At 37.0% G+C, this 22,471-nt stretch overlaps 3 protein-coding genes and 1 long non-coding RNA gene across 13 annotated transcripts in view; 3 read left to right on the top strand and 1 right to left on the bottom strand.

Annotated features, from left to right (window-relative positions):
• Positions 1 to 3,928: 3,928 nt before the first annotated feature.
• LOC124303893 (uncharacterized) overlaps positions 3,929 to 22,471 on the bottom strand; it is a 51,495-nt gene continuing 32,952 nt past the window's right edge. Inside the window, exons 5-7 of the long non-coding RNA XR_006908018.1 lie at positions 4,938 to 5,092; positions 4,687 to 4,835; positions 3,929 to 4,310 (exon numbers count right to left, since the gene is read on the bottom strand). This is a non-coding gene — a long non-coding RNA (uncharacterized LOC124303893). The remainder of the gene's footprint in view (positions 4,311 to 4,686; positions 4,836 to 4,937; positions 5,093 to 22,471) is intronic.
• LOC124303889 (kinesin-like protein Klp61F) lies at positions 4,716 to 10,164 on the top strand. The gene is made up of 15 exons (XM_046761703.1): positions 4,716 to 4,845; positions 4,916 to 5,076; positions 5,358 to 5,507; positions 5,694 to 5,930; positions 6,048 to 6,312; positions 6,358 to 6,456; positions 6,542 to 6,813; positions 6,931 to 7,070; positions 7,183 to 7,301; positions 7,586 to 7,930; positions 8,044 to 8,271; positions 8,350 to 8,529; positions 8,670 to 8,892; positions 9,091 to 9,209; positions 9,402 to 10,164. Exons 1-15 carry the CDS (start codon positions 4,804 to 4,806, stop codon positions 9,525 to 9,527), a joined length of 2,706 nt encoding a protein of 901 aa, XP_046617659.1. The 5' UTR covers positions 4,716 to 4,803; the 3' UTR covers positions 9,528 to 10,164.
• Positions 10,528 to 13,312, top strand: LOC124303892 (40S ribosomal protein S8). The gene is made up of 5 exons (XM_046761712.1): positions 10,528 to 10,642; positions 11,075 to 11,205; positions 12,242 to 12,493; positions 12,780 to 12,909; positions 13,159 to 13,312. The coding sequence occupies exons 1-5, from the start codon at positions 10,639 to 10,641 to the stop codon at positions 13,266 to 13,268; spliced, it is 627 nt and encodes a 208-aa protein (XP_046617668.1). The 5' UTR covers positions 10,528 to 10,638; the 3' UTR covers positions 13,269 to 13,312.
• The window catches only part of LOC124303890 (NGFI-A-binding protein homolog), a 35,420-nt gene continuing 32,314 nt past the window's right edge, over positions 19,366 to 22,471 (top strand). For 7 of the 10 annotated variants that reach the window (XR_006908009.1, XR_006908012.1, XR_006908010.1 and 4 more), the window contains exon 1: positions 19,366 to 20,599. Coding sequence is in view for 3 of the 10 variants with exons in the window: in XM_046761705.1 (XP_046617661.1) it covers positions 20,347 to 20,599 (253 nt within the window). In the remaining 7 variants the exon portion in view is untranslated. The remainder of the gene's footprint in view (positions 20,600 to 22,471) is intronic. The other 3 variants (XR_006908014.1, XM_046761706.1, XM_046761704.1) reach the window with 2 other exon arrangements.

Here is a 22,471-nt window from a genome sequence, read left to right as displayed (position 1 = left end):
CTCGTCCTCTCCTTGAAGTCGAGTTTCGCTAGGTAGCGGACCTGGAGTGCAGGAACGATGGAGCGCTTGTCCCGGAAGTCGAGTTTCTCCAGGTAGTGAACCTTGAGCGCAGAAACTACGCAGCGCTTGTACTGAAAGTCGAGTTTCACCAGGTAGTGGACCTGGAGCGTAGAAACTACGGAGCGCTTGGTCAAAAGTCACCGGGTCAAAAACCTGGACAGCCATAACTGCGGAGCGCTTGTCCTGGAAGTCGAATTTCATCAGGTAGCGGACCTGGAGCTCAGAAACTACGTAGTGCTTCTTCCTGAAGTCGAGTTTCACCAGGAAGCGGGCCCGGAGCGCAGGATCCAGAACCCCGTACTCGAAATTTCCGGAGCGCGATTTTCATACGTCCGCTCTACTGCGCGGTTGTTTCCAGACTGAGGAATTCGGTTAGCTGATTTCTGTCTATATAGATCGATGGCGTTAGGAGAAAAAAAATGTTGGGTGACGTCACTTTCTGAACATCCGAACATTCAAACTTTCGTTTCGAATTTTAATACTATGTACGATGTATGATCTATGCTGTATGATATGATGTATAATGATTTTAGTTTTTACATTTCAGACACGAAATACGCACTTAATCTTTCCTGCCTGATTTTAGACTCAAGCGTCTAGGCCCTTCGATGGTCAGCCATTGACTAAAGATATATCCTTCCGTTAACGGGTCAGCTAATAACGCTGCCGTTCTGCAACAGTTGGATGATACAAATTTTTGGTCCCACCTTTCAAATGTGTGTTAAAATACACTCGAAGTTTTAAGAAGCTTCGTTCTATCTCTCCCTATCAAAAAAAATATATAAAAATCACCGGTAATCACCTGTTTAGGTCTTCAAATCAGGACACTGCGTTAAATACTGTCTCATATACGAAGCATCCATTTCATTTCGATCAAAATTAGCGCATTCGTGATGTATTACAGTTACTCTGAATGTTTTTCCAATGAACACTTCTCGAAAAACAACTTTGCTTCTCTACCCAACGTAGAGTGTTCACTTGCGACTAGCTAAAATAGCATTTCGGTTCTATGCCTACGAAAATTCAAGATCGAGAGAGCAAATGAAAAGTTGTTGGAATAATTATGAATATTAATGTTATGGAATACATCTAGTGCGTGTCAAATAGAATTCCATTTCGAAATGAATAATTCTTCTGTTTTCGTATTATAGCCGATTATTGTAGATAATCTAGTTTGTCTCCTGGAAAATTATGTAATTTATAGTATGCATCGTGTATTAATCGTAAATGGATCATATATATTAATATCGTACTAGGACAGCATATACATGTGTACTGTTTGGTCTCTTCATCATTATTACATCTGATATAAATATGTATACATTCTTCTCTCGGGTACCTATGCTTTAATTAAATGACTGTTTTGCTCCGAATTTTGGAAGAAATTTATTCTCGTTATTAATTTCTTGTATCGCCGACAAGTCGATAAGTACAGACGGCCAAGTACTGGCTTGGGCTTACCATTGCGAAGACTGTGTTACTCGGAAAGTAAATGCAGCCAGCGTCATGCCGAAATCGGTAACTCTTATGTTCTGCAATAAGTTCTCAACTCTACCGTTGGAACATCTCAGAAGGCGCAAGCGCAAGACGATTTTCGGTTGTCACACCACAGCCCATAAGGGACAACTGTCTTTATATTCTTCAGTCAACGAATGTACTAAATTATTTTGGACTACGTAAATAGTTGAGGTTTTGTATACTGCGATTTCACTGACTACTGAGTTACCAGAAATATTGAATTGTTGAACTCAGCACACTTCACTCCCAAGGGTACTTCTTCACTCCGACAACAACTGCTAATTCATATCATGCTCTTTTGCTGCGCTAGCGCTATTCTGGTGGGTTGTTGAACTGTTACTTGCAGCTCACAACTGGACACTTTTTCAACTTGTCCCCAATACGTTCACTGACGTATATCCTCAGTCAATGTTTCGTGGCCATACGGCTCATTACGGATACCTCTGGCGGCAGTTGATTCAAACACCGAACTCAAAAGTTTGCTTCAACGGCTACAAGAGCGAAATACCAAAGGCAAACTAATTATGCGGGGATTCTCCGTTGTATAGTAAAAATATCTGAAACTACTTCTGAATGAAAATGGCCGAAACGCGGGCAAGCAAAAAGGATAAAAACCAACACATTCAAGTCTTCGTTCGTGTCAGGTACTTGTTCGAATAAAGTACAAATAATCCAAGCCTTAATTGAGTTTGTCGTCATCCAAAAAGCATGGCAATCACAAATCATTACAAACCCTCACTTTCCATTATTCATAAATTACGTGTATGTAATATATTTCGATCAACCCCGTTCACCAAAGTATTTAATGATTCATTCGATATTTCATTGTGGTTTCATCTTCTGTCAAATACTACTGTCAAGCATTGATGCTTCTGTGTAAACAAGTTCACTAATCCTACATTGTTGCTGCTCAAAAAAACCCGACGAAAGGTCTAATCTGAGTGGTACTATAAATTCTACTCACAAAGCAAGTTTTCACATAATGCGGTAAATCGAAAGAACACTTCACTCTGAGCTATTTTAAATGTCAAAAATAGTATTTTTCGCAACAAGTGCGTGTATAACAGAGTTTGATCGTCGCGCACGTGGGTTGGCCAGGCCGGCCCAAGTGTCTCGCGATTATAGTATATGTTGGATATGTTTGATGCGCGTTACTGTGTGTGTGAGCGTGAGGAAGCAACTCGTCTCAATGTCGCTCAAATCAACAATGCTAGATAATCCTCGTCAAGGACCAAAATAAAAATAATTGTAACGAGCGTATGTATGTATGTATGTATGTGTGAGAGAGAACGGTTGAGAGATAGACAAGTTCGAAAAGTCAAAGTCAGTCTGTAGAAAACGAACCGCTGATAAACACACCTTTCTCCGTGTATCTGTAATAAAGACTTTTATAATTGTTATACAAAATTTTGATTTCATATAAATTTACCCTAACTCTCTCAGATCTAACCTGCATCCTTAACAGTATACAAGAGTGTACAATTCTACATAGCAGTTGCCAAGAGCATTTTCTGATGCATTGTGCGTGAAATTCATAAAAAATCTCAGTGGTGGGCTAAGAATAACAGAAATAATAATCAGACATACATTGTTGCAATGTATCAGAGGTGACCAGCGGTCGGAAGCGGGTCGAAGGATGCAGGGGTGAATCCTCACCCTGGGAACCCCCCCCCCCTCCCATACCTAAGAATATTCTTTTAAAAATAAAATCGATTCATGGAAATATGACTAAAATAATTATCTTGCATATATTCTATATTATAGTAACATCACTCATTCACATGATAAATAATCAATATTCACTTTTTTTTTTTATTCATAGCTGCCATTCAAATTCCAAAAACAAATGATCATTCATATTAGCAACCTTAATAACTTAAATGGTAAATGATGAATGTTTACCTTTTTTCACATCAGTAGTTGTCTTTTGAATTGCAAGAATAAATTACAATGTACATGAGCAATCCTCAACAATCCATATAATGAATAGTCAATATTCACTTCTTTCTATTTATTATGTGAATCATTGATGTTGCTAATATAGAATAAACAGAAGACAATAAGTTTGAACATACTACCATGAATTTTTTATTGCGTATGATAACGTTTTTAATAAAATTTGTAAGTTTTTCATTTTAGACACACATGTGCGTGCAATTGCATTTTACACCCGCAAAACAAGGCGTAAAATCGAATTTTACAAACACTGCATTGAAAAATTTATTTCATGCTAATTGTGCTGTGTTTATTATTTGCAGACCAGCAAATGATGCGGAAAAGTTGGGTAAATCCTCAACAGTGATAGAAGTATCTTCTAGCAAAGACATTATCGTGTGTGAGAAACCTCCGGACAAGCTTTCTAAGAAATTCACGTTTGATAAAGTTTTTGGACCTTTGTCCTAACAGGTAAGACTGTGTTCTTACATTTGTTGTACTTGTACTTGTTGTGATTGGGATTCGTTTTCTGAATAAGGAATTTATATTATTTAGTCATACAAATAGTGAGGTCTATTAGGCAAAAAAAAAAAGGTTCACAAAGGTTTCTAGATGTATCCTGTAATAAGTAATTTGCAATTAATGGTCGCAATGGTTTGACCCGGAGAACCTTGTAGTTCCCTCTTTTATTGACTTCAGGGAGGTCAGTGCTTGGTATACAGATTCCTCGGCATGGTGAAAACGTGCAGCGCGGTGCCCAGCTGAGTAGCACTCAAACATTTGGTTGTATTTCAAAACTGCAATTGGATTTACAACACATTACAATTCAATCGTATTTTCTATGAAAGCAGTTAACAAATATTTCTATAGCTTCTAGCTGATGTTTTATATCATACTACATATTTCCGACTTTTTTCGACATAATGAAAAATAATTTTGCATCAAGTTTAAATGAATTTGTAAACTTATTCTGGAATATATACAGTGTATCTAAAAATTGTTTTGTGATTTTGTGATAGCAAAAACTTCTTAAAGCATAATTTTTTTTTCAAAAGTCATTGAGATATTACAGAAATGATTAAAAATGTTAACAAGTTACTTTTTATCAGAATATTTAGTCAACAGTTTGAATTTTTTGTTAGTCATTTTATCAATTAATTTTCAATCTCTTACGTTTCACAGGTCAATATTTATCAAGTGGTGGTCAGCCCTTTAGTGGAAGAAGTTTTAGCAGGCTATAACTGTACAGTTTTTGCTTATGGACAAACTGGTACAGGTAAAACTTTTACCATGGAAGGTGTAAGCAATGACCCATCTTTGTACTGGAATAGTGTAAGCAGACAAAATTATTTTCTAATTTGAATTTTTTCAACTTTTATAATACTTGAATCTTTTCGCACAGGACACAAATGCAGGAATCATACCTCGCTCGTTGAGTCATTTATTTGATGAACTGCACACATTGGATGTGCAGGAATATTCAGTACGCGTCAGTTTTCTTGAATTATATAATGAGGAGTTATTTGATCTTCTCGCTTCAAACGACGACATATCTAAAATAAGGTTCGATTCACACATCCTAGAAAGTAGAATCCATCATAAATATCTAATCGTAAAAGAACACGAACTTGCAAAATTTCATCAGAAAAGCTAATAGTGAAGTAGATCGGAATACTTCCAGAGAGACATTGTAGTCATATGTAAGATTTGAAAATACATTTATTTGCAAGGGGTTACTTCATCCCATCGTAAAAATACTTACTTTTTACACTGTGCTTTATTGAGTTCCATGTTACTACTATGATACTTATCGGTCTTTCTAAAATACCTTCACATATTGGTAGATTGTACGAGGATGCTTGTAAGAAAGGGGCCGTTATAATCCACGGATTGGAAGAAGTGACAGTTTACAATAAGTGCGAAGTGTATAAGATACTCGAAAAAGGTTCAGAAAAAAGGCAGAAAGCCGCTACTCTTATGAATGCACAATCCAGGTCAGTGAACCAAGTGTACTAAGAATCACACTGATTTCTTCTACTGTCGAAATGAATTCTTTTAAAACAATGGATTTTTTTATATCTACAAATATCGGTTTTATTGAATGTTTTTGATTCAAGTCACCATTGTCGTAAATAGATTTATGGAGACAGTACTATTAAAGTTGGATTCGTGCATTGCAGTCGGTCTCACACTGTATTTTCAATTACAATACACATAAAAGAAAATACAGTCGACGGAGAAGAATTATTGAAAACGGGAAAATTGAATTTGGTCGACTTGGCGGGAAGTGAAAATGTAGGAAGATCCGGCGCTGTGGACCGAAGAGCAAGAGAAGCCGGAAATATCAATCAGTCTCTACTAACCCTTGGTAGAGTAATTACTTCGCTTGTTGAACGAGCACCACATATTCCTTATCGGTACGATTGGTACATTTTATTCCATTCAATTATAATTTTTAATATGCTTTTTTTTTTTAATAATTATCCCATCACTCTTCATGTCAGAAACTATAACATAACTTTTTAACTAAATAGAGAGTCCAAATTGACAAGATTACTTCAAGAGTCTCTCGGAGGTCGTACCAAAACTTCAATAATCGCTACTGTGTCACCAGCTAGTATTAATTTGGAAGAAACACTTTCCACTTTGGACTATGCACATCGGGCAAGAAACATTACGAATAGACCAGAACTCAATCAAAAATTATCCAAGAAAGCACTTCTCAAAGAATACACTGAGGAAATCGAAAGACTGCGACGCGATCTTCTGGCTACCCGAAATCGCAATGGGGTTTATTTAGCATCTTATCAATGATATCTTTCTCCATAGAATCTATTTTAACTCGCATACGAAAATTTTAATAATATGCGAGTTAACATAGATTCTATGGAGAAAGATATCACTCACATCAAGGCTCTGAAAGAACAGAAGAATAAAAAAGATGTAAGTAGCACTGTTTCTATGGTATTTTACATATGAATAAGTGTTGAAATGTATCCACCAACTAATGCAAATACTGTGTTAATAGGAAATTTTTAACAACTTACAAACTGCTTATCAAGTCAGTACAAACGATTTATATAGAACACAAACAGAACTTACGAATATTGAAGGTATTTTGAAAGTAACTGAAAGCGAATTAATGAAGACTAAACAGAAACGTGATGAAACTGCATACTTAGTTGAAAAACATGCTGCAACTGAAAAACTTCTCTCATCCCAAGCGCATCAGTTACTAGAAGTTGCCGATATTGCTATCAATGACACTCATAAGCTCTGTGATGTAATTAGTCGCAAAACGTAAATGAGAAAAATTTTAATAATTCGATTGTTTTCACTTGTGATAGTCGATTCCCTAAATATGCTCATTATAGTAGGAAGATGAAAGAATACATGTATTTTCTTATTGCATTACAGTCAAGTGGAACAAGAAAATGAAAAACTGAAACAGCAATTTCAGCAAGACATCACGAAGGGAGTGGAAGAAATTGAGAAAGACTGCATCGAATATCTCCATAATTTACTGCAAGTTTGTATAAACACAAAAAACGATATAGGTGAGCTTATAATCTCAGGTTATACTTTATACATAATACACTAAAAGAATTTGATTTATCGACTTGAGGCTGTTGCGTGTTAACTTTTTTCTTTATTCCTAAATACCTGTAGGCTTACAACTGAGAGTACAAAATACAGGCATCGACACTACAATTCAACATATCTGTAAAGATCTTGTTAACAGGCAATCTATGGCAAAGTCATCTTTAATTGAATATACAGATTGTTCTGTGAGTATTTTGGTTACAATAGAAACTCAACTGTCACGTCCAAATTCAAGTTAAAACAATTTACATTTTAAATAAGAATCGTTTATTTTCTAAAACCTTAGATAAAAGGATCAAAACTTTTGACCATCGACAATGTGTACTCACAACTTATAGTCTTGTCATTTTGAATAGGTCATGTACTATACTAGTATTTAATAGTAAACTTCAAAAAAACTTGTTCTATTAGCAAGGTTAAATATCCTTGACTGGTTTCATATGGGTATATAGAATTTTATTGTGTTCAGTTCAACACGTACCAAGCTTGGATAAATGAACACCTGCAAAACATTACCACTGTATCTGATCACGAAATTCAACTTCTCAATGAAATATCTCTGATGTTGGCATCAAAACTTGAGGATCTAATTGAAGCTACCATGCAAAAAAAGTTGCAAACCTTATCTGCATGCGTAACAAAAAAATTGGAAGAAATGTCTACATACATTGAAATTGCAAAGAAAGATATTTGCCATAATTTGACAATGAGTAGGCAACGGCTGTCACAGAACATCACAAACGTTAAGGCGCACATCCTAGCAGTACAAACCAAAGAAAGCGAGATACTTCAGAATAGCAAATCATTCAAAGGGGTTGGTTGACCATATACAAATATATTGCTTCGCGATTCTGCTTGTTTTGTGATTCTCATATAATATGTTCAATTATGATGTATCTATATATATATGATATACCATATTTTCAGGAATTTGAGAATTTATGTAATCAATTTACGGCCATGTGTAAATCGAACGAAGCAAATCACACAGAGGTTACTAACATTTTAATGAACATTGGTAAAATCAATGACAATATTAATACTGATGCAATTGAATCATGTCAAAACGTTGTAAAAAGTGAACAATGCTATGAGGATAGAGTCAAAGAAGAAATTCACGTTGTCAAGAATGAAGTACAATTTGGTGTTAATGAGGTAACACTTTTTTTCTAGATGATACAAAGTACTTTACGTCAAAATGAAAATATTACCCCTTGCATCATATGCTTAAAGGTTGTATCGATAGTAGATACTGTTGCTGCTCATCGGTATAAATTAGTAGATGAACTACAAACCCAACTTCAAGACAGCAGTACAGTTTGGATTAAACATTGTGAAGTAGCTAAACAGCGTACAGCTAAATTACAAGAAGTAATTCAGCAGGAGCGGCAAAAAATATTGTCAAGTGCTCAAGTAAGCCAACTCAATTTGAAAAATCATATATTTTTGGAATTATGGAAAAAAATTTCTTTTTTTATTTGTGAACATAACAAAATTGAATTAGAATATTCATACTGTTGTTAAATTTGAATTGTAATAAATGTATTTACCAGGTGTTAGAACAATTAGTTGCAAATGCTAGTGTAAATCATGACGAATTTTTGGAGTCCCAACGAAGTAAATCCAGGCAATTTAATCATGAATTGCAGCATAAACTTGAGGAACAGAGTTTAAGAGCCACTCGGTGGGCAACTGATGTCGCTGCTAAATTACGCATAACACTACATCAAGTTGATAAATTCATTACTGAAGACGTCCGGAGAGATATTCCCACAGGTACTGCAGGATTAGTGAACCACTAGTTACGTTGTCAATAGCCTTTTTCACATCAATTTTTTTTAAATTGAGCTAGTTTTCACAAGTTGAAACGATGTTTTGAATTAGATCTCTCTAATCATTATTCTATATTCCAAAAGTAGTTAACTTGTGCTTTAGCTAGCTACAATAAATAACATTGATGAATACTAATCGTAGGAAGTACACCAGTGAAAACGGAGTATCGCTATCCAAAAGAGCTCGCTGAAACCTCACCCCATCAGCGAATAATTCAACACTTTCGTGCCTCAATAAACGACACCGTCACCAATAATGAGGTCAGTGCTGTTATGTCATATTAATTCAATTGTTTCACAAACCATTTTCTTGGTAAAATACACTTATATTTTATTCACATTGACATTGATTTTCAGTCACCGGCAATACAGTAAATTCATATTTTATCCACAAAAGTGATGTTGAATCTCATAAGATGGTGGAATTTTTGGAAATATTTGACTCCTTTAAAGATCTGCCACAACGAAAACAACAGAGAAGAGCATGTAAAATCTCGAGTTGTTCAACCAAAGCGGATAATACTTACATTTAAGTCGTCTGATCTACTTGATCGAAGTGTTTTTGGGACGGATAACTAAATGAAGTCCACCCTTTCGATTGTTGTGTTTATTATTCAATTTTATTTGCTTAGGCTGGCCAAAAGCACACTATCAGGTAGCAATCTACTTCTGATAGCTTTGAATTTTATAAATCAGATATAATAAGACTTTGTTTTTAGCATATATAAAAGATTAGTCAATTAATTTTATAAATATTGTGTGTAGGGTAAAAGTGTTTGAGGAAGGTGTGGCAAGTAACCGATTTATACATATTTGAAAAATTTCCTCTCATCCTAGTACAGTGTAATCTTCAAACTATTTTCATTCCTTCCCCCTGATTACCACATCTCGGTATAAATATGAGAAAGTAAACTTAGATCATAAAAATAATATATTATCAAGCTCTGTAAATTTTGAACGCAATATATGGAAAGAAAAATTTTATAAACATATCGTCAAAATACCTTCAATATCACCATTTCAATTAAACTACGCTAATCTGATATAAGAGAAAAAGTTTCATGTTAATATGTCAAAAATTAGTACCATAAATATCATATATATATTGATTTTATGAAGGCAGTTGTTCATTATTATACCTTCATAAATAATTTTTCTAATTGTAAATCTGATATAATGTAAATTGCAACCTTCTTTTATGCATGTAGAAAGATATTGTTGTTAAGATAAATCACATTAAAAATATATACTTACATGCGCAATGTCTCTGAATTAATCATTCGGTCGGCTCGTTAAATGTTAATGGTAAATTTTTTAAATAACTGGCGGGATCGTTTTCCAAGCCAATCAGTACGCGTTTTGGCTACACATGGGCCACACTGTTCGTAGAGCCACTGCACGGACCAGCCCCCTGGCACTCACCACTACTCGTATACTAAAAAATTGTACGCGTCTTGTCCCCGTTTTTTAGTGACTTTACGTGGCGCTAGACTTCTGACACGCTCGCTGCCCTCGCTGACTGCACGCAAACTCGTCAAGGGGCTGGCACGGACTAGTCCGTGAGAGACTGTAAACTTACGTATGAAGTGCGCCTCTTGCGGAAGTGATCGGCAACCTTCTCCATACCGGATATTCCAACCATAGGTTTTGGCTGGCGAGTAGTTCCTGCTTCTTTTAGCCCGCTAGCAAGATGGGTGAGTGGCTCGTTTTCTGAATGAAAACCGAAATCGACGCACATCTGTGATTTTACACACATAAATCCGCAAATTTTGACGATATCTTGTTCCCAAGACCTTCTTTTAAGTAACTCAGTAGCTATTTTTGTATAATATTCCTTATAAACTTCGAAAACACGTACTGTTTTTTGACACTGCTTCCAGTGTTGTGATATTTAGACATGTGATTTTTTCCTAGTTATTTACACGCATTACTCATAGCTGCTGCAACTTCCGAACTCAGTCGCTGAAACGCGTCACATCTAATTGTAATTCAACTTATTGATTGTTTTCTCGAATTTTTGTACAGGTAGAATTGCGCTAGCATAACCTCACTTTCTCGTGTCTATGCATAGACACTTCGTATTCATATTGTCAATTGATCAATAACATGTACAATTTTTTCCAAAGGTATATCCCGGGATCACTGGCATAAGCGACGTGCTACCGGAGGCAAAAGGAAGCCTCTGCGTAAGAAGAGGAAGTTCGAGTTGGGTCGCCCTGCTGCTAACACCAAACTTGGCCCTCAGCGTATACACACTGTGAGTTCTTATCGTGTTAGTTATTCTCACAAGAGTATACACAACAACTAACTCTGTCCAGTAGCACCCGGTCGAAAATGTTCACGAACAGTTTTCAACATGTTGAGTTAATTTAACAAATCAAAAGAATTCTTGAAAACTTTCGAATCTCTCTAGAATGTGTATCCAAAATTATTTGAGCACAACAGTCATTATATTATATACCATATATTGGCATCTGAGTGAAAACTGTCGAAAAACGTGTTTTGGCCCAAATTTCAACAGTTGATAATTATGGTTTACTAATCTATCAACTCTAATGTTTGAGAAGAACTGGGCTTTGATCGGTTCTACTGAAAGAAATATAATTTTTGGATCGCTTGGAAATGCACAATTTTGAGGAGAGGAAAATTAAGGATTTTTATGAAAAATCAATCCACAATAATTTTTACTATCTTATTACGATAGTTCTTTTAGTAACAAAAGCTGCGCCCTGTCGCTTTTCGGTTTTCCAGGAATTCTTAAGTGAAATTTCACTTGGAACAAAATCAACCCAGTGTGACCACGCAGGGTTAAAGTAATACATACAGCTGGTTTGAAATATAGGTTGAAGGAAACTGCACATTATTTACGTTTAAAATTATATTGCTGAAAAGAAAATATAAAAAAAGAACAGTGATTTTCAAATGATTAACATTAATGAAATCGAAGCAATACTATGAATCTGTATACAATATAATACTAATATACATAAATATAGACATATCTTGGATGATAAGTCTTTCAGTCATTCCAAATATCTTCATAATCACACTGAAGTATCAGTAATATATATATTTATTTATTTGCAATGGAAACAAATTCCTTTTGAAATTATTCATGAGCCTGAATTTCCCAATTCCCACATAGTATTCAATATGATGTGAAAACTTGTTTGTGTCTGATTGCCATGAGGACACCAATTAATTCCACAGCGTTCTGACGTTTTCAAAACTAACATAGTCAGTGATAGTACATTCTTCTTCCTCAAGTTGATAACCTTTTTTTTTTTGCTAAGGTTCGTACTCGTGGAGGCAACAAGAAATTTAGAGCTCTTCGTTTGGACACGGGTAATTTCTCGTGGGGATCGGAGTGTGCGACTCGTAAAACCCGTATTATCGACGTTGTGTACAATGCTTCCAACAACGAACTTGTCCGTACGAAAACTCTTGTGAAGAATGCCATCGTCACTATTGATGCAACACCATTCCGTCAATGGTATGAATCACACTACGTGCTACCTCTGGGACGTAAACGAGGAGCTAAGCTGGTACGTAATACATCATACACAGCCTTCAATCATGGTATCAAATATTTACTAGCATTTTCATGACACCTTATCGAATTCACAACCCCTAAATTATTTGAGGTGAGTTATTTGGGAAGAAATTCAGAACGGAATAAGTAAAGCAATGGAAAAAAAAATCTACTACGTGAATATTGGTGAATATAAATTGTAGGCAGATGTTGAGAAATTGAGTAGATTTGATTCTTAATCATTCAGTCTGTTTCCTTAATTTGGGTATTGATGATGACACAGAAAAATTGTATTACAGACCGAAGCCGAAGAAGAAATCTTGAACAAGAAGAGGTCAAAAAAGACAGAAGCTAAGTACAAGGCAAGACAACGCTTCGCCAAAGTAGAACCTGCGCTTGAAGAGCAATTTGCCACTGGTAGAGTACTTGGTAAGCCAATTTGAAAATTTGTTTGTTTTTGAATAGGTATGTAATAAGTAGGTAGTTGATCCATGCAATATTTACTTTCGACTTTGCAGTTTGCTCTTCTCTTATTCAATAATTAACGTGATGATTACCCTTACCTACTCTGAGTATTATGATGACTCATTTTCCACAGCGTTCTGACGACAATTTTAAAGCATTTTCCGTTGATACAAAAATTTCCAACACTCATTAACTAAATAAACACGTTTACAGCTTGTGTCGCTAGCAGACCAGGACAGTGTGGCAGAGCGGATGGATATATTTTGGAAGGAAAAGAACTTGAGTTCTACATGAGGAAGATTAAGAGTAAGAAGGCTAAATAATGAGCTTGTAACCATCTTCAAGTGAATAAAATATATAAAATGAAGATTGATCAATTTATTTAAAGTAATTGTAATTGTCGAATGCTATACCCTGTGTCAACATTTACCTGCTTCCTTTTCTATTAGTGAATTTGCTTTTGATATTGAGGTAAGAATTACGTGACATAGCATTTCAAAATATTTCCTACTTCATCAAATGAAAGGGTACAATAATTCCAAGTTGTAAATTGTACAAGTGTACTTTGGTTTAGCTGTTGATCAGGAATAGCTGGTTCTTTTACTGTCGTTTATCAGGTTTACATGCTAAGTATTAACGCTCACAAGTAAAATAATTGAACAAATTTTAATCCTTGACCGATATATCATACGCATACATCATTTCTACTTCTAAAAACGTAAGCGCTCCTAACGATTTGGCTCCGAATTACCCGATATCAGCAGTGGAATTCTCAATCTGTTAACGATATTTCGAATATTTAAAGAAAATTTTCACTTTAGTGAAAATATTAAATGTTTTCCGAAATGCTTCGGTTACTGCTAGAATTCTAAATATAATTTCGACAATTTACATGAATTGGTATAAAATCCGTATGAAACTCTACATCTTTGCAGAATAATAAATTCCGATACCCCGCAATTTGGGCATCACTGGTGATTTCGTCTGTGTGCCGTCAATGTGTTAGTAACAGCAAGATTTTGCAGCCTCGTACAAATAAATTTAGCATTAATTAAACATGCACGCTTTAGTTTTTTAGACACCAGAGCGCTGTACAAAATGATTAAACGCACATTTACAGAGCAACGCAAAAATAATCCATGATCTAATGGAGACATGGTCTTTCGATAAAATATTCGGGATCGAGAGCCAATAAACGCTGCATGGCCGGTCAAACAGACACCATACTCAAAACTCCATTGTAATTTTCAAAATCGGATATTAACCGCTCAATTTGCGGTGTAAACATATTTATTCTATTTATTGCTAGACTTGACTGCATACAGTCATCTTTTCTTGTTCAACTGTATTTCGAAGATAAAATCTGAGGATATAAATCAGATTTTGATATCTTCTGCAATAATGGAAAAATTTTCGAGTAATAAAACAGAACAAATATTTTAATTAATTAATCATAATTAGCTAATAAATATGCAATTGCTTTGAAACTAAACGCAGAATTTGATTAATATCATGTGCTAGGCTAGTGTTTAGCGGTCTTGTCGTTAACTTCAAACCAAAATGTTTGGACACTCATTCATTGATACATAATAATCAGATCCCGGACATCCGAAACGGTCAAGTGAAAACTAACATTTACCTTTGAAATTATGAATCCTGTGTATGTATATGTTAGACTTGGCCTTCCCATTTTATTATTTGTTCCCAAGTATGTTATTTGATCAAGTGAAAATGATAATTTCAATGTCAAGATGTTGCCGACATCTAAGACACCATAGATTTTCCAATTTCGGATGGAATCTGCGAGTTTAGGCACTTTTATCTCATGTCCCGTCTTTAATTTTAATATTAAAGCAATATATTGAATTCAAGTTATAGTATACATGCAATAAAGCGTTGACGAAACTGGTAAAAATAATTCTTCACAACATTTTATTAAGTTTGAAAACAGGATCTTAATAATATCATCATCGGCATTCACACATGAGATACCGAAAATGATTCTTGAATCATATTATATTATATTCACAATGCAAATGTTGTCAGGGGTGAATGTAATAATTATAATGTGCCTGGGACATACTTTCCCAGGGTAAGTCATATTCCTAGTTTGAATTGAACGGTATGCTGTCTCCGCAGACAGTGTTTGTAACGAACCATTCGTTATGTACGGTATAATGTTACAGAAAATGAAATTTTACCCCACGCTTGATACTCCGATAAAAAAAAACATTTTCCCGTAACCAAACTTACTGATAACCGAGCTTTTGATTCTGTTCAAGCGATGTTCTGATTGCGATTTTATATCCCATAATTTTCATGCTATTTTCTCAGTTGTGATTCTTGCGATATTCTGGATGTCTTTTTTGCATTCTTAATTCTCGATAAGTCAACATCTCGACTTTCTTGCAAAAATATTTGAACTTTCGAAAAATTATAAGTACAACATGTCAAGTTTAGGTGCTTTTTGTATGGAATAGCGCGTAAAACTTCGACTGCAAAATGAATTGATTTTCGCCAAAATTGAAATATATTACTGATCATTGAAGTACACATGTTTACAATTAATCGTTTTACAAACCACGCCTGCATAATTTATTACAAATGGTCAATAACCTTGACATTATATCTTGACAAAGTGAATGCACTGCAAAAGTATATTCCGAGAATTTATAAGTCCTCGAGATTTATGCTTCAATAATAAATGTATATAATAAGTGTGTTGTTAAGAAAAATTTTTTCTTCCCTTATTTACTGTGTGTAAGATACAAGTTTATTCAATTTTCTTATTGCTTTCTGTCTTTCCAAGTCCCAAAGACTTTTCATATTTGAAAGTTACAAGTAATAAAGTCATGTACGTCACTGTGAAATTTTTCAGCCACACATATTTTCCTTCTTGAAGCTCACCCCAATAAGTTAATTAAGCTTTGGCGTTTCGAGTCGGTCAAACAAGTTTTCAAATATTTTCATATACACCCACAGCTAAAACGAAATAAAACACTGTCGAGAATACTCACGTCTTACAGTCTTTGAAAAAACGGTCTTTTAGTTGAAGCGTGGAAGACCAAAGACGCCGAAATGTGCTACAAATAAATATCACAGATGTTTTAAATACTGAAATAAATACTGCTGTACAAATTAAGTTTTTTTATGTCAGTATCGCAACAATGCAAAACTCCCTAGTGAAAGAACTATCTCATGAATATTTTCGCATTGGTGTAGACACAAAAAGGATAACGCCATCGTACATAAAAAAAAACTGTGATAGTGTGGAAGTTAACAGAAGATGAAAAAGTCTTCAAAACTTGTATTTACTCTGTAAGAAATTATAGTAAAATGGCCATCGTACCAAAAACCTGCGACGCGTTTGCTACACAAGTTCTCAGTAATATGGAATTAAAAACAAATACTGTTGAATGTAATACATTGGCATTTACTCTGCAAGTTCATTAAATTATCATACATAAATCTGATTATTTAAATTTCTTTATCCTACGCATATCATTAGGCTCAACGAAAATCAATTGTTTTTGCTCGCGAATAAGAATCCAGGGACAGTATCGCAGGATACTTGGCTACCCAATGAATTTGGGGAATTGCGGAATAATTTTGTACCTACCCCCCAAAAAATAACTCAATACTAATGTACATACCATCACGAAATATCTATATGCTGTCTGTCTAGCTGAATGCCTGTTTATTCCGCTATTCATTGGTTGGATGATATTTTACTCGCGTACTTGTACCGATTGATGCAGGCTGGTTCATTGCGAACGATGCTGACGGTTGCATGGTTGTGCCCAATTTAGAAGGTCATATCTCACAATGATTCAGTTTCTTTTGCATCATACAGTATTGATTTTTTGTTTTTATTGTTAATGCCAGATGTCGCGAATCATATTTTTCCAAGATCCATGGTCATATTTATTGTAATATTGATGCAATATTACATCCTTCAGTCAGTAAAAGGCCAAATTTTCGTCCGTTTCTTATTGTCAATGCAAATAAATGTTAAATATTAACTCTGATCGACTGTAGAATAGACGAATAGAACATGTATTAATCAACTTGCGCCTGATAATGAGCAAAGAATTAGAAAACCAAAAAAGTTTTCAAGTAAATCTGAATCAGCTTCACCCGAAATGTAAGTATAATCAATTTTTAAGAAACCGTAGCTATGGAACGTAATAATAAAAAGATTTCAAAAATGTTATGAACTTCTTGATGTTATTTCTATATCTAACGCCAGTTGATGGAGAGATTTCAGAGTCCTTTATAATATGTTAAAATTCGCAATAATAAGACCAACCCCCTTCAGGATGTCAATTCAATGGATAAGTGGCCAGTATAATCACGATGGAAAGAATATATTAGTAGAAGGAAGATTATTTGGCTGATTCGACTTTTCGAAAGTTTTTTACGCTTAATTTGTTAGTTTGGGAGGAAAATTCGTTACTATATTATACGATTACATCTGCGGATAAGACTATCGGTTTCACGAACTACCGTTGTGGATCACAGATTTGTAAAAGTAAATTGGTGGACTTTACTTACAAAGATTTGATAAAAAGATATTGACTAACACGAGAAAAGTTTGTCATATCTAAACAGTATCAAGATTTATGGTAATTAACGCATCGAATTCTTTCTCTAAATCAGATGCATTTAAAAAGCTGGGTGCAGCAGTACAACATATCTGCAGTATGATCATTAGGATAGATGACAAGTAAAAATATCCGAAACATTTTTGGATTCAGCGTCACGTATTATACATGTCGCGTTTTTAGGATGTTTTGATCCGAGAACGATCCAAGAGTATCAGGCAGGACGTGGAGGAAACAAAAAGAATGACTATAGATAGACGTATACACGACCTATCAGATATTCGATATGCAAATCCGAGAATTCTCTCACGGTGCGTAAGTCGTATACTGAGCGTCGAGGATAGAGATAGAAAAAAAAAAAGTAACGAAGAAAAAGCATTATAGGAAGGAGAAGCGAGAGCAAAAAAGGAAAGCATGTAAGAATAAAAAGTAAAAAGAGAAAAAAAAAAAATAAAAAAGACAAGACCGAGGAGGATGAGAAAAAGTTCCGAAAGAAACGACGCCCGAATGAAAAAGCCTCACAGTTTTTTCGGCGCGAAAAGTAAAGGTCTGCGAACACACGAACTCATAGCGCCACGCCGCGCCGATTCGAAGAAGAGAGACGAGAGAGACGCGAGAGGACGATTCGTGAGTCGTGACGCGAAGAAAAGGGGAAGTTCAGGAAGCGAACTCGTTCGTTCGTCGGGGCGCGCACCAAAGGTGCAGCGGACAGTCTGAAAGGGGTAAGCGGGGGTAAAACGGGCGAGGAGAGGGAGGTAAAAAAGGGGCTGGTACCGACCCCAAGCGTAAGACGTTCGGCGGCGGGGGGGGGGGGGGGGGAGAAGGGGATCCGAAATGTCTCCTTCGTCCTCGCGGGGCCGCGGAGCTCGAGGCGTAAGGCGTAGTGCCTACGTACAGGAGAAGCAGGGAGCGTAGGCGGTTCGGGGCTAGACTGAAGAAATATTAGGAAATACGTAAAATATAAGGCGGACCACGATGCTGAATTATCTGAGATGAAATAATCAATTTCGTAGAATTTCAAAATACGGAAAGTTGAAGTATATAAAAAATATTCGCAATGTATGTACATACCTAATCGTAAAAGGCGACAACATAAAAAGCAATACTAGGTGGTACGCATATCTAGAATAGCCAGATTTCCGACGTCTTTACTTTCTATGTATCTTATGCATTCTATATTTTGGACTAATCTATACCTTGAACTTTCCTACATTTCGAAATTCTACAAATATCTATTTTCGCGTTCAGAAAAATTCGACATCGTGACTTCCGTTTTCCAATATTTCTACATCCTCACCCCCACTCTGTGTACGCACGAAGAGTATAGGAGAAGGAAAAGGAAAAGGAAAAGGACGATCAGAGGGGCGCCCCGCAGCGGTGCGGTGCGGGGCGGGGTAGAAACGCTCGGCGAAACCGTCGGCGAAGAAACGATGCGGCGGGAGGGAGGGAGGGAGGGAGGGAGGGAGGGAGGCTAGTTTTTGCCCCGCGAGAGTTGCCTGCCGGTCGGCCGGGGAGAGGAGGGAGGGGTGGGGAGGGGGAGGAGGACGGCGGATGCTTTTTTGTTGGCTTCTGGAAGGTGGAGCGGGCGCCGTGGGTATGTACGCTGAGGGTATGGGGCTGGGGTCACGGGCGGGGTGAGGTGAGCCACGGCCGAGAGGTGGGGCGGGGGATCGAACGGGCAAATGGTGGGGGGTGGGGGGCATGAAGAGGACCGGGGAGGAGCCGTTGCACTGGCGGCAACAACGGCGGCGGCGGCGGCGGCGGCGGCGACGGCGGTCTACGAGGTGGTGGAAGTGGTGGAACTGCCGGAGAGGTGTCGACGCAGCCTTGCCGAGAGGCCAAACAATGTGCAGCATGAAGTCGAGCTGGTAGCGTCGCCGCCGTTTCTACCGTATCTCACTTTTCTGTACATACATACACAGATGTATAGATAAACAACACATTAGATGCAAAAGTTTAATAATACACGGAAAAAAAAACTCGATTATTTGAAACTATTGTTAATATTGTTATCATTGTAATCGCAGTGCGAAAATCGGTTATTGATTTCTATCTTTTTTTTTTTCTTTTTTTTTTTTGAACACTTCCGGTAGAACAACGTTTTACAAAGTGCCGCAGCCTCCGCGTTGTTATATTCACTTTATATATCTACCTGGTTCGTGATTGCCGCGCGCGTTCACGTGTTCCTGCTGCATTTGTTGTCGTTGTTGTTACTGAAGCGAACCTTTGATAAAGTTGCGTGTATTGACTTGCTAGTAAATCGATTCGCGTGCCTTAACGTTGCTTTGCGATATCGGCAACAAGAACAACAAACAAAACGGACTATATTCCTTCCTGAGTGTGACTGCAGTTGTTTTTTTTCGCGTTACCGTTTTGAGTGTAGTATAGAATAATATTAACTCCCGTAGTATTGTCGATAATTTTTGCACCCTTTTGCTTTCATTCGACTGTTTTATTTTTATTTCATATTTTTTTACGTACCGTTTGCCAGTATATTTGTTGTTCGGTTGTGGTGTCGGTTGTACTAGAAAAAATAAGATAAGAAGGGTCGTGCCTTGGCTAGATAAATCGCTGTAGTAGATATCTACCGCCATCCCTTGCACACATACAGAGACAAGTTTGAAGGTGCCGAGTGAGCGCGTGCCGGTTTCTACGTACAGCGATATCAGCCTTGTTAAGGGAAGATCGACGGTATTAAGAATTAGCCAGGCATCGATCCTGAGTAGTGACGGCGCGAGGGTTCCGTCGATTCGAATTGCATGGATTTTGTATTGTAATCGCGCCGCGCCGAGACGCCATGGACGTCCATGCCGGAGGGTGCAGCAGCTCGTCGACGACCGGCGAAGAGACACTCCGCGGCGTCGCGACGCCTTCCCCGGCACCGGCGTGCACCGCGACGCCGACCCCCGCGTCCGTCGCCGCGACGAGCGCGTCGGTATCAATCAACAATGCGGTGTCCAGCCCGTCGGTGCAATCCCAGCTGCCACAGTCCAGCACCCACCAGTCAGCATCGGGGCCGAGGATACTGAGCAGAAATGTAAACGGCACTCGTGAGTAAAAAAAGCATCTTTCAAATACGCGAGGAAAGAATTTCCGACAGAGTAACGTCCGCTTGGTCTTTACCGATCGCGGTAAATGTCACTTTATTTTTCATGCACCGCTATTTCACAGCCTGAAAATGTCGCAGTGTGCCGCGATTCTGTGCAGATATACCTGTTGTGCCAAACGTTAGGCAACCGAAGCTGTCTTTTACTTTTTACTCTGCCGTGTTTGAAATGCGTAAAGCTGTACGGTTGCCTATTTACTGGCGTCAAACGAGGAGTTTCGCAAAAAACCCGAGAAATGACAAACAAAATTGTCGATATAAACTTTTTGCTTCGGTGTTATGCAATAACGTAATTTAAAAAAAAATTTATTCCTGCAGTGGTGTGGTATGAATACAATTTTTTCCGCAGAAATGGCAAATAGTTTTTTTTCGTTATCCGCGTTCGGCGTTTAATGTAGGATTGAGCCTGCTATAGCTGTGATGAGTTTTTTCATGTCAACGACGCATAGGCTTTGATGATTTAGCCAAAACAAGCGACAATCAACGCGAGCAGCAAAGACTGACTATAGCGTCATTTCGATAATAAATTTATAAGTACAGGATGTGACAAAAAGGACAATTAACGTACAAAAAGATTGCTGTACCTTGGGAAACGATCACTGTTCCTTACATTCGAACGTGCCATGCGTTTTTTATTCACACGTGCATCCCGATATTTATTTCACAAAACTCCAACCAATTTCCGATTAATCAACTTTTTCAAACACGGGTAAAAAACGTTACACCGAGAGTAGAGCAAAAATGTGGTTCCTCTATTTGTTCGTTTTTTTCTTCACCGAAACTAGTTCGATTCGTAAGATAATCTATTATCGTTTTTCTGCACACTGGCAGAGGGATGTCTTACGTACAAAAGATACAGTCTGTAAGTTTACGGCTCGTTACTTGGTCCGCATTGTTTCTCATAGTTGTAATAAGTCTCGCGAGTAATTGCTGGCTGCAAGTAAGAACTGTACAGAGTAAGAAAAGATTCATACAATAAAATCATTGAGCGATCACTTGTTGCCACAACGTACTCGATAATCCATAACATGGACAGCCTCGGTTTAAATTGTGATCAAATGATCATCGTTTGGGTTCAGTTTAAACGAGGCGACGCTTAATTAGATTTACAAGATATAACTGAGCGGAAACCGTGTTTAAAATATCGTGAAACAAACAAGTTATTATGCGATATCGTTATTTTTGTCGATGAAAACAGAGTGTTGTTTACGAAAAAGGAACACGGACGATATTTTTGTTAATGTAAAAAAAGGGGTACAAAAAAATTTACAACTGCATCAGGTACAACTTGATAAGAAAAAAAAAAAAACTGATGAAACACGTTTTTAACTTGACGTAACTTGTTGTTGCCGTTGCTGTTCAGAATGTTAGTCCCGCAAACTCTACAATAATATTCGAAACCAGCTTGCAGTTGCAGCTCTATACAGTTACAGAAATAAAAAGCTGTTTCCAAATACCTAAGTTCAAAAGCCTAATTGTTTTTCCACCTTCAAAGTGTATCGTCTTCAATTTCGTAACAGATCTGGAACGTAAAATCTACCTCGTTATGCGCGCCAACTGAAACTGTTGTATCTCCTGGGTCAAATTATAACTTCCATGTATGAACCGTATGATTTTTCCCAGCGTATAGCTGCAAAACAACAAAAAAGTTATGGATTCGTACCAGGAAAAGCTTTTCTCTTCTCCTCCGACAGTCTACAGTTGTACATTATATTGGTCTGTAGAATGCAAACGCAGACCAGAGTTAGCTGCACCGATACGGTATGTTGGGATCTTGATACACGCTTTCAACGGATACGTTGTTACACTGTGTTCA

Source organism: Neodiprion virginianus, chromosome 4 (assembly GCF_021901495.1).
Source record: "Neodiprion virginianus isolate iyNeoVirg1 chromosome 4, iyNeoVirg1.1, whole genome shotgun sequence".
NCBI lineage: Eukaryota > Metazoa > Arthropoda > Insecta > Hymenoptera > Diprionidae > Neodiprion > Neodiprion virginianus.
The sequence above is the reverse complement of the archived record's forward strand: the minus strand, read 5'-3'. Positions and strand labels throughout refer to the sequence as shown.